The sequence below is a fragment of the Camelus dromedarius genome, chromosome 33, assembly GCF_036321535.1.
Source record: "Camelus dromedarius isolate mCamDro1 chromosome 33, mCamDro1.pat, whole genome shotgun sequence".
In the NCBI taxonomy this organism is placed as follows: domain Eukaryota; kingdom Metazoa; phylum Chordata; class Mammalia; order Artiodactyla; family Camelidae; genus Camelus; species Camelus dromedarius.
In genome coordinates, this window is record NC_087468.1 from 5,173,559 (window position 1) to 5,185,759 (window position 12,201).

Sequence of the window (12,201 nt, forward strand, 5' to 3'; positions counted from 1 at the left end):
CGCTGCCAACACCAACTCGTCCCCTGAAGCACGGACGACGGTTCTTGTCTCTGATGCTCACTTCAGTCCCTACAAGTGTCACTGTGTCCACCCGAGCCTGTTCCTACTATTTCTGCTGCTTCACATCTGCATGGGTTCTTATGCTTCTGAAGAGACACACACTTTCCTGAAAACTTTTCTTGATTCTGAAATGAGATTATATACTGATAGAGTATAATTTTTATGAGACTTGAGGATAATTTGTTTTGTTTCTCAGTATCCAACCCAAGACCCGAGTACCCCCCGCCCCCCAGTTCCTTCACTCATCTTTGGCTTCGGTGACAGACATCCTGGGTGTTGGGACCATGCAGTTAAAATTACGTACTCCTCCTGCAGAAAGGGAGATCTTTAATACAGTGAGAGAAGGACGCCGACATCCAGCTTCGCTCCCAAACACCAATTTTATTACAAATCACATAATTTTTACAAACAGTCAACCCATGCCTTTAGTTCTGGAAACCCCACCTTGTGCGTCTCCACTGCCTCAGCTGAGCTGAAACATTCTAAACCTTACACAGCTTGTACAGGCTGCATTTCATAAGTTAAAAAAATGTTCTATTTTTCATGATAAATGGTGCTACTCATAACTTCACTTGGTAGACTTTTAGTTAGTTTGGTGATTTTTACAGTCGGACAAATAGCAACATGTCTATAATATCTCTAAGGAATAATCCAATCTAATGGTTTGCACCGGAGGCCAGGGAGTTGGATTTTGTCAAACCCAAATTGAACAGAGTTGAATTTAGGTTAATACAGAGGAAGGCGTGCTCTGGGTGCGTTGTCCTTTGTATTTCCTGAAGCATCAGGTGAATTGTAAACAGTTCAAAGAGCTTCTTGTTACTCCTGTAAGAGAACGGGCACAGGAATCACACACTTGGTGTAAATGCGGGGACACGGGTGGAGAAGGGGGGCAACACAGGGACAAAGGTGCCAAGACAGCCAAGCAGGTTCCATGAAACAGGCCTTAATGTGGAAAAGGACTAAGGAGAAAACAATTTTTTGTAACCCTGAAAACTGCACTGTGTCCGCTACCCGAGCATGGAGGGTTACCCCAGGAATCAGAGACGCCCGAATGACCACAGCAAGACGCCTCCCGCACAGAAGGTCAGAAATGAGGGGTTCTTACTTGATCTTGGAGAGCTTCTGTAGAATAATGCTGAGCTTTTCCAGGATGTGGAGGTCGAGCTTCGGGGCCCGGAGCAGCACGGAGCAGGTGCGGAAGAAGAGCGAGGTGCTGCAGGCCGCCAGGAAGGGCCGCAGGGACCCTGCCGACAGGACGGGCCAGGTGAGGGGCTGCGGGGAGCCGGCCGGCCGGGGGCCAGGACCGGGGGCGCTCACGAATACTCACTGGCGTTTTCACCCTTTCCACACTGAAACTCGGGGCAAAAACACCATCACATGTAAAATTAAAGTGTCTACTGGCTCTGGTTGAACACGCTAACCAAAGGGAGGGCCATTTTCCTGACATCAAACTTCCACCGAGCAGAACTCAGAAGAAAATCCATATGTGAGAGATGCCAGTAACAGTGGCCTGTTTAAATACTTAGCAACAGGACACTTTGTTGGGGTAGTAATTGTTTTTTAATGGAAGGAGGAGCCAATGTAATGGCTGGTCTTTATTGGAAAAAATGGGGTAGTAATTTTTTGAAAAATGAAATTCTTAAATTTATGGTTTTTAAGTGTTAATGACAGATCATATAATCCCTGAAAAGGGAAGAACTTTTTAAGCATAAAAGGAAAAGGAGGAAAGATTCATAAAAGATTGAAAAATTTTACAAAATAAGATTGTTAAAATGTAAAAAAGAAATAGAGCTTTTGTCTTTTATTTTTTTCTAAAAAACAACAAAAAAAAAGGGGAAATCCCAAACTTGTGGTATGGGGAGCAGAAATCTTGTAATGTATTTGCCAAAAGCTGAATATTTTACTAGAAAAAAGAGCTCTTACAAATCACTAAGAAAAAGACGTGGCCCCAACACGTTTAGCAATGAGCACGGCGCACACGGCAGCGACTCACAGAATAGACACAGGACAAACACCCGCCCTGGGGAGGGGTGGAACAAGTGGAATTTGGCAGATATGTATGAGAGGCCTTGGGCGTGTGTCCCCTGACTCAGCACCCCGCCTGCAGACTGAGGGGCACGAACGTGCACCTGCACGAGCAGGAGGTGCGGCCCTAACAGGGAGAGGCGCGCGCTCTGGGGAACAGAAGGCGCACGCCGGCTGCCACGGTGCAGCACTGGTCGGTAACCAGGGAAGCTCGAGCAGAACATTTAATCGTGGCCTTTAAAACAGAGTCCCCTGTACACTCAGAGGCTCCCACAGTGAGTACAGAATTTATTGCAAACACAAGTAAGTGAACAAAGGACGTAAAATGAGAGCCCTGCGCTCACCGTTCTCTGCGAGGCCACAGCCGCTGAGTGAAGCGGACTATCCAGTAATGAAACCTGCAAGCCCAAACCCCAAACTATCAAGTCAGAGGAACGCTGTTGCGGAACAGTGAGACCTGTGTGCAAGACGTGGGCTGTGCCCTTCACACGTGGCCACCTGGGGAAGAAGACACACCACTGCCCCCAAGAGTAACCAACACAGCGTCCACACACGCGTCTGGTGGGGGGGGGCCTGGAGGGGAATGGAGGAGTTGGCGGGGGATGGCTGGGATAGTGGGGTATGGAGCGGATGAAAAAGGGATGGAGTAAGATGGTGGGGATGGAGGGATGAAGGAGGGATGGTGAAAGACGGTGGCGGATGGCTGGGGTGGAGGAAGATGGTGGGGGCTGCCCAAGGAGATGCAGGGGGTAGTGGGGGATGGTGCGGACTAGCTGGGATGGAGGAGGATGGTGGGGAATGGCGGGGATATTGGGAGATGGAGAGGACGGAAGGATATGGTGGGGATGGAAGGGATGGCATGGGAATGGTGGGTGATGGTGGGGATGGAGAGGATAGCAGGGGTGGCTGGGATACTGGGGGATTGGGGGATGGAAGAGAAAGGGGGAGGATGGTGGGAGAGCTGGGATAGCTGGAATGGAGAGGGATGGTGGGGTTGGTGGGGGATGAAAACAGGATGGAGTAAGGTGGCGGGGTGGTTGTGATGGGGGATGGAGGGATGAAAGAGGGATGGTGAAAGATGGTGGGGGATGTCCAGGGACAGCTGGGATGGAGGGGGATGGCTGGGATAGTGGGGGGGTGGGGGAGAGCTGGGATGGAAGAGATGGTGGGGTAGGGAGGGGGATGGCTGGTATGGTGCGGAATGGAGGGGGTTGGGGGGGTTGGAAGGGATGGCGGGGGATAGCTGGGATGGCCAGGGATGGAGGAGGACGGAGAGGTTGGTGGGAGATGGCTGGGATGTCATGGGTGAAAGAAGGATGACAAAGGATGGAGGGGGAATGAAAAAAGGATAGAAGAGAAAGATGGGGATGATGAGGGGATGGTTAGGATGGTGGGAGAGCTGGGGTGGCTGGGAATGGAGGCAATGGAGGGATGGTGGCTGTGATAGTGGGGGGATGATGCGAGATGGCATGGATGGTGAGGAATGTCAGGGGACGGCTGAGAATAGAGGGGGCTGGGATGGAGGATATGGCAAGGATGGCAAAGGAGATGGAGAGGGCTGGTGGGAGATGGTGGGGCTGCCTGGGATGGAGGGAATAGTGTGCGATAGCTGCGGATGGCGGGGGATGGCGGGGGATGGCTGGGATAGAGGGGATGGCACAGGATAGCTAAGATGGCTGGGAATGGAGGGGGATGGTGGGGATGGAGGGGATGGTGGGGGATGGAGGGGATGGTGGGGGATGGCTGGAATGGAAAAGATGGCTGTGATGGAAGGGGATGGAAGAGATGGAGGGGATGTGGGGGATGGCAGTGCATGGCTGGGATGGAGGTGATGAAAGAGGGATGATGGGGGATGGAAAGGGATGATGCGGTAGGGAGGGGGATGAAGGTTATGGCGGTGATGGTGGGGGAAGGAGGGGGATGATGGGAATGGAAAAGACAGTGTGGATGGCGGGGGATAGGGATGGAGGGGATGGCGAGCGAGATGGTGGAAGACGGGGGATAGAGGTGATGGCGGGGATAATGAGGGATGGAGGGGGATGGCTAGGATGAAAGGGGGATGGTGAGCGATGGCTGAGAATAGATGGGGATGGAGGGGATGGCTGTGATTGTGGGGATAACAAGGGATGGAGGGGGTAAAAAAGGGATGGTGGAAGATGGTGGGAGATGGCAGGTGACATCTCCAATGAAGGAAGGTGGGAGGGTGTGGAGGGGGTTGGCTGGCATGGAGGGAGACAGTGGAGGGTGAGGGGGGTGGCTACATGATGGTGTGAATGCCCTCAACGGTAACAAATGGCACACCTAAAAATGGCTGACATGGTCAACTATTTGTGTTTTTAACCATAATTAAAAATAAAACTATTTCAAAATAAATGAAGAAAAAAACTAAAGTGATGTGTGGATGGCATTTTTAAAATACTTTAGAGAACAAGAAAAAACAAATCTGCTTTTCACCTGTCCAGGATTAAACTTCAGAGAAGGTGTCTACACAGGTGTCCTCAAATTCCGAACGTTACACCCTGAAGCCCCCGAACCATGCTGGGCATCAGCCCCCGAGCCGGGCGGCCCAGCACCAGCCCAGGGTCCCCTGTAGGCGGTGCTGCTGTCTGGGCACCAGGGCCCCTTCCCCTGCTGGTGCACTAGGGGCAGGGCCACCCGAGCCCCCCTCCCACTGCCCCCCCCCCCAACCCCGGCCATGACCTGAGGTTCCGGCAACAGGCAGTTAGGAAAGAGCAAGTTGCAGAAAACAAACAAAACACAGGACTCAGGAATTCTGTGACCGCCTCTCTGGCTCTCCTGTTCCTTTTCCTTTGTTATTTTACCCACTTTTTACTCCATGTCATTCTTGTAATCTAAGAAATTTTCTTTTGATCCAACAATTCCACTTTCAGGTCTATTCTCCCAAATAAGCTCCTACATGTGCACATGAACTTTTTTTATAAGTAAGTTTGTGAAGAGAAGCACTGTTTGAACCATAACAAACACAACAATAATGAAAAAGATTGAAATGTTGGGAGAATTACCAAATCGTGACAGAGACACAAAGTGAGCAGACGTCGCCGACAGACTTGCTGGAGGCAGGGCCATGACAGGCCTTCAACTTGCAAGAAAGTGAAATATTTGCAAAGTACAATAAAGTGACGCAAGCTTGTAAATAAATGTATATATATCTGGATAATAAAGCTTTTTGGTTTTTTGCCAGTTTGTAGTTTTCCAAATTTCTATTATTTTTATAACAGAAATAAATTTTACTTAGACACAAACTCAAATCTTTCTACTTGAACTATGCCTGACAAGAAAAGGAAAGTGTTCTTTGAAACAAAGTAAGACTCAAGTTCTCACACAGCTAAACCAGTGAGTAAGGGCTTCATCAGCGACAGGAGGGAAAACCAGAAACCACAGCCTTTCTGTAAGCACACAACCGGCCATGCATGGCTGCGCCCAGACGGCTGCAAGCAGAAGCCCTCCGCCCAGGAGCCCGCACTCAGGACACGCTGAGGGCACAGACCTGGGTCCACGCTCACGGCAGGGCGTCCTCGCAGCGCGCGGGGACCCGAGCGGGGCTCCGGCCGCCCCTCCGACCTGGGGCTGGGAGCGGACGCCGGGCCCCCAGGCTTCCCGAGTCCCACCCAGCACAGAGGGCCGTCACTCTCCACATGCACATGACAGCAGAACCCACCAGGAGGCCTCCAGGTCACAGCCACCCACACCCAAGCCGCACTCGGGCCTGTGGAACAAGAACAAGGATGGCCGTCCTGACAGCCGAGTGCGGAGACGGCCGCGGCGGACCCGCGCGGCTCCTCTGCGGCCTCGGCTCCTCCTCACCCTGCCTGGGCTCCGCCGCGGGCCCCAGCCCCGACCCTGACCCTGACGCCGATGGTCTAGGTGCTGCCCCTGTGAATCCAATAACCTTTTCAACTACAAGGTGTCTCAGTTTACCATCTTACAACACCATTAAAAACACCAGAAAAGGAAATAAACATACAAAATTCAAGTCCAATGTTTTAAATTATCACTGGAGTTAACCAACATGAAACTACTGTCAAGTCACTACCCGGTTTGCCTTCTGTGCAGGCTCCCGGGGAGCCAGTCCGGCCCCCGGAGGCCCGGGGCTGGAGCTCAGCCCCCTGGCAGCTCCTTCCAGCCCCTCAAGGCCCCAGACGGGCTCAGAGGAGGCCTGAGACCCGGCACCTCACACGGGCCACCAGCACCCAAACGCTGAGGAGACAAGCCACCTGCAGACCAATTCCACCGAGGTTTCTTTTCCAACAATTTTCCCTGTGAACTTAAAAAACAGCATGTGGAAAGTATGTATATAGTGAAATGAGTTTACAAAAACAGAACATAAAACCAACGGTGAAGTACTGGCTACATTTTGATCCATCACTCATTCACCCCTTCAACAAATTTCACTGGCAAACACCAGGTACCAGACTTACAGTAAAAGTAGAAAATATACCCAGCAAATAGATAAACTCAGTCCAGTATCATCAAAGATCTCCCAAAAGTTCCCCAACACTGAGAATAGCGCGGCTCCCCAGCCATCTCCTCAGTGGGTGACAGAGGGTGAGCCCGGGTGTGAGTGCGGCTAGGGCAGGGCCCTGGCGGCCCGCAGTCTCGCGCAGGTGCCTGCAGCCACCTTTGGCTGCAGGGTGATTTGTCTCTGACAGACACACGCGGGCAGATCTGCTCTGAAGGACAGACATCGACATCTGAAAGATTTCTGTTTTCCTCAAAAAAACAAAAACAAAAAACAAAAAACAACCACACCAAAAAACCGTGACACTAGACGGAACTCTGCCAACCTAAATAAACAGTAATCTTGAGATACCATGTCTCAGTTTACCCATTTTTCACTTTTTGCTCCATACCTGATGTAGTGAATCAAGATCCAAAGCCTCAAGCTTGCTTACTGGTGGCCAGATGCCCATGGGCAGTCTAATGTCTGTCTCACAAGTGACAAATAGCAAGAAACACTATAAAGTCCGTCACAGGAAACAGATGGACTCTGGGGCAGGAGCAAACCTCCACCAGGGAGAGGTGCTCCCCGCATCGCCCCTCCAGGACCCACAGCCCAGTGTCACGCCCGAACTCCAGGTCGCCCGGCCGCGGGGCCCAGGACCAGTTCCCTGGGCCCCATCACTCACCCCCGCGCAGAGCAGGGCTTCCCGGCTGCGGCCCCACCTCTGGGAAGGCAGCAGCAGCCCCCCTGGAAGCACCGCGGCGGGCGGAGGGCATAGCACGGGGACGAGGGCTGCTGAGGCTACGCGCTCCCAGCCAACGCGTGACTCGAGGGGCCACCACCACTGCCAAGCGGAGCAGACGGAGAGATCACACTCGGCGCCCCCACCTCCCGGGCCATGCCAGGCCCACTAGGACAAGGCAGAGGGGCTTGTTAGACTAGCACAGAGCAACGGGAGAACGCCGCCGACTGCAGAACGAAATCCAGAGCCGAACCATGAGAACTTAACAGCGGCCCTGCGTCCTACACTGGGCCAGGGGGGCTGCGGGGCCAGGGCAGGACAGGGCTGGCCTCACCCTCCCCGAGGCCTCACCCCCACCAGCACATGGGCCTGCAGTGTGCTCTGTCACAGATGAGACCAAGGAGAACAGAGGAGGTGGCCCCGAGAGAAACAGGAGGGACGCTGGCAGAGCCAAGCCCACAACTGAGATGACCCCTGGGACCCACGTGGGGTTAGTGACAACGTGGACAGGGGGTTAGACAGGGCTGTCGAAAATCTTTTTAGCCCTTACACTACAAAATGCAACAGCGCCTGATGCGTAGGGTTGCTTTCAGAACAGATGAGAAAAGTCACCCACCGTCACTCCTCTGTGTGTACGAAACTGCAAACTTACTAGATTCCACTGTCATCTGAAGCAAACTATCGATGACACTGGACAGGAGTCCTTTACTGGATACTTTTAGGTGGCTTAGTATCACTGGAACAGCTTGATATTCCAAAAACAAGGCTTTTCCTTCCTCCGTCTTCAAGTCCACACAAAGAGAATCGAATGCCCGAGCCAGGAAGTCAGCTGAAAAACAGCGAGTAAACCAACGGCCATGTCAGTGGTCAGCGGGGTGAGACACAGGAGGTGAAGGGGACACTGTCACTCCAGCAGGTTCAGGAGGAAAAGAAAAATCACCTGATCGGGGATTACGGGCTAAATGCAGACATTACAACTCAAATGGGGGAGAAATGACATCACGACAGGGCATGTCTCTTTCAGGATTTCCATCTTTTAACACCAAAATAACAATAAACACCATTTCTTTTTCATATCAAGAAAGAGAACAGTCGCTAACAGTAAATACCACAAGTGACGTTACTTCTCCACATGCGACTGTAACTACCGCCTGCTTCCAAAATTTAAACAGCACCGGTGCTTCCGCCTTCACAACCGCTTCTGAGGTCCCGCTGCTTCCTAGGTGTTTACCTATTTCAGAACGTAACTTCATACAAACTCGCCCAAAGGGTTCCACTCGGGGGCCCGTGACCCTGACGGAGGTCGCACACTGCACTCAGAGCCGGCCTTGGAGGATGAGTGCTGTGGGGTGTCACCCGTGACGCCCACCAGCAGGGACGGGGCCGTGTTTCCCTGGGGCCAAGGCAAGGACGGCCCTGCCAGACCCGGGTCCCCGGCGCCTCGTCCCAGGCGCTCAGACGCCCAGGAAGCACTAATGTGACCGGAATCAGTGCAGACGAGCCACACTTCCAGCCTCGCCCTTGCGCACCCTGCGCTCTTCATGGTCCAACACGCCAGCTTTCTGAGGCCCCTTCCACTCAGAACGCGAAGGTACAGAGCTGTTCACGTCCCAGTGAGTTAATCCTTCCACTCAGAGTTCTGTTTAAAAAAGGCTCAAGAGAGCCCTGAAATACCCTGAAAATACGACAGAGTCATCATTAAAATTCAGTCTTCTGGCCTCACGCTGCATTTCTTCTTTGCTGTCCCAGCTTACATAAACTAAAGAAATAATTTAAAACCCTAATTATTAAGAATGAGAAGCTGGAAATAACCTGTGTGAAATTAAAATACACGTGAAAGAACTTTCAGAAACCAAGATCGGTGCCTCTGCAACAAGCCACAATGCACCTCATTCTCACTTCTGGTAGGATCCAGCTCAAGGAGCATGGCTGTACTTAATTTTCGTAGTTTAATGAAATAAAACATTGCAAACTAAATGTGCATCTAGGTTAAGCAAAGTTGCTGGATTCTCTTCGGACCTGCGTCACTTAGGGACCCCCCTGCACTCGGCAGTAGCTCAGGGAGAAGAGCACAGGGCAGCCGCGCCCGGGAGCCAACGCTTTCACCACAGAGCCGCCTGCGGGGTTTGACACAAGTCCCTCCCTTCTCAGTGATGACATCTCAGATTAAACAGGATGGGTGCTACACGCTATAGAAAGTTTGCAAACTCACAAAACAGTCCTTTATCAGTGGGGCGGGCATGTAGAAAAATGGTGTTTGGTTATTTTTTTAAAGTGGCCTTATTACATCCTTACTTTAATTTCCCTAATAGTGAAGGCTTGTTTTCTAAAAACAAGACCAATTTAACTTCAAAAAGCGTATTTTAAAAAATTTAGTTACCAGTTGTACCAAAACTCTGGTTTCTTTTTACCAATATGCTGTATTATTGAGTCTTTCGAAAATGCCCTGGCATTCAACGGTAATCTTCGCCCTATCAAGTGCACATGGCCGGCTCCACACCCCACTCTGCAGTGACCACTCACCCTGTGCACCCGGGCCAGCCAGTGATGGTGACCCACAGACGCAGCAGAGATGGCTGAGCCCTCTGGGCCCAGGTAAGAAGAAAAAAGTCCTGTATTTCTGCCATTTAACTTCAGAGATAATCTCATTAGCCTGCTCACTCACCCTTATTTACCTAATCTTCACTCACGTTCCATTTACTCACAAGGGAGATGTTTTACAGGCATCATATTAGACTAATACCCACATTTCACATGTTTGGCTTTGTCACCTGAACAGAATTTCTTTTTTCTATTTATTAACGACAGTCCCGACAGTTACGCTCAGGTCGCAGGAGCTACGCTCTGGTCATGGCAGCTGCACTGGGGTCATACAGTGGTGACAACAGTCAAAATCAACAGACTTCTGTGAATCTCCTCTGGAGCTCACTTTCCGAAACAGTCACGTGGTGGTCCCCGAGCTGCTGTAACAAAACCCCACAGACCAGAGAAAGCATCGCCCACAGTTCCAGAGACTCCGGTCCGAGGCCCCGGCGCCAGTGGCCCTGGTGTCCGGCGAGTCCTCTTCCCGCCTCTCAGACGGCGCCTCGGTCGTGTCCTCACTAGGGGCCAGGGAGCTGCAGCCTCCTGCATCGGGGCGCAGACCAATCCCACCACCCCAACCAACCGCCCCCAAGGCCCACCTCCTGACACCACCTCCCTGCGCTGAGGACCTCACTGTGTGATTCCCAGGGGACACCAGCACTCAGACCGCAGCGCGTCACAGTCAGCAAATCTCTCCAATTTACACAGAGCGTCCGCGAAGCAACAGCTGCCCCTCTTCCTTCCCAGAGTCACCCACCCTCCGTCCACGGCTCCCTGCGGGCAGCAGGTCCAACACTACATCGCACAGAAGTGGGGACGGGGGCACTGCACTCTCCCTTTTTAGTATCTCCACTTCCTGTTTTATTAGCAGTGAGTGTTGCGTTTCATCAAATGGTGCCATGGTGCAGATGAGCTGCAATCTGGGCAACACCTCTCCTCACAAACGCCCTCTCAACCAGTCACTGCTCTGTCTGCTGTAACTCTGGGAACCACAGCCATGAGGGAGAAAGTAACTCAGACAGTTACAATTTTGTCCTTCTCTTAAATTCCTTATAGTCAGGGGTAAGTAAAGAGAATGTGCCTCAGAGACAGTAGTCAAATTAACTGCCGCTGTGCACTTAAAAAGCCACCAGACTGAGTTATAAAATTTAACAAACAGGGAACACAGAAAGATGGTCTGTTTACTGTCTGGCTACGCTGACATCGCTTACTGCAACAAAAATTCTCATATTTAATAACCTGAAAAAATAGTTACTACTTACTGTACATCAAAACTGCACTAAGAATGGCCACCTCTGACGGAACATTTTCAACTCAGTCATCCCCTGGCTCACTATTATACCTTGAGTGCTGGGCTGGGTGCTGGGGGGCAGCGGCAACCTTACAAACTAGCGCGGGCCTGGCAGGCTTCCTCCGTGAAGGGCACATCACAACACCACAGGCCCTGGAGGGGCTTGTGGTCTCTGCCACCAGCCACTCCACTCTGCTGTCGCAAAGCAAAAGCAGCTGTGGACAACAGCAAACAAAGGTTGCGGAGACGTGCCCAAGCAGAGCTGTGCTTATGAGACGGGGGTGGGCACACGCGGCCCAGGGGCTCCAGTTTGCCAGCACCTGCTCAAGCAAAAGGGAAAACAGGCCGCTTCAGTGCCACGTCCCACGCGGTGCGGCGACGGCGAAGGTTTTTATGGGAACGTGAGTCAGCAAAGCTTCTGGGAGGGGCAGCAATCCAACCGACCATTTTCTCAAATTCTGCAATTAGACGAGTTTTTTACAATGTGCCACCATCACAGCACAACCTGAAATCTGACTGAAAACGTGAGGCACCGTGGACTGTGTGTGACTGCGTGTACGCGGCTTCACCGTGGAGCTGCTCACAGGACGCTATTCCATGCGCACATCTGAACGCTTACCTTGAGTGACTGTCTTGAGAACAATTAAAGTGGATAAAAATCTCAGAGGCAGACTGGAACTCTTAAAGAAAGCGGCTGTCCTTGGTTTGCTCTCCACCGAATGCACCACAGAGTTCTCCTGCACTCCCTTAGCTGCTACGCCTTTGAATATGTCTTCACCCAGTCTCCTCAGTGTTGACGTCAGAGTCGAGTGCTGTTAAAAACAGGTACTATCTTAGTACACTTATTCATGTTCAGAAATATGTATTTTGAATAGTACAAATATATTAACTAAAAATAGCCAATCTTCTGCTAACTAAAAAAATTAAATGGAGGGGAAAATATGCAAGATCAAAAGGCAATAATTTTAAAATCAATTAAAAACTATTTGCAACTACATATTTCTCTAAAAGAAATAAGCAGAATTAAGACATTAGAAA

The 12,201-nt window shown here is 51.3% G+C and overlaps 1 protein-coding gene across 3 annotated transcripts in view; it reads right to left on the bottom strand.

The window, feature by feature from the left end:
- Positions 1-421: 421 nt before the first annotated feature.
- The window catches only part of CCDC138 (coiled-coil domain containing 138), a 34,903-nt gene continuing 23,123 nt past the window's right edge, over positions 422-12,201 (bottom strand). For 2 of the 3 annotated variants that reach the window (XM_031440997.2, XM_064481761.1), the window contains 4 exons: positions 11,783-11,975; positions 7,942-8,118; positions 1,166-1,304; positions 422-882 (listed from right to left, as the gene is read on the bottom strand). In XM_031440997.2, the coding sequence (XP_031296857.2) occupies positions 717-882; positions 1,166-1,304; positions 7,942-8,118; positions 11,783-11,975 (675 nt within the window). In that variant the 3' untranslated portion in view covers positions 422-716. Of the gene's footprint in view, positions 883-1,165; positions 1,416-7,941; positions 8,119-11,782; positions 11,976-12,201 lie in introns of those variants that run through there. The other variant, XM_064481760.1, reaches the window with a different exon arrangement.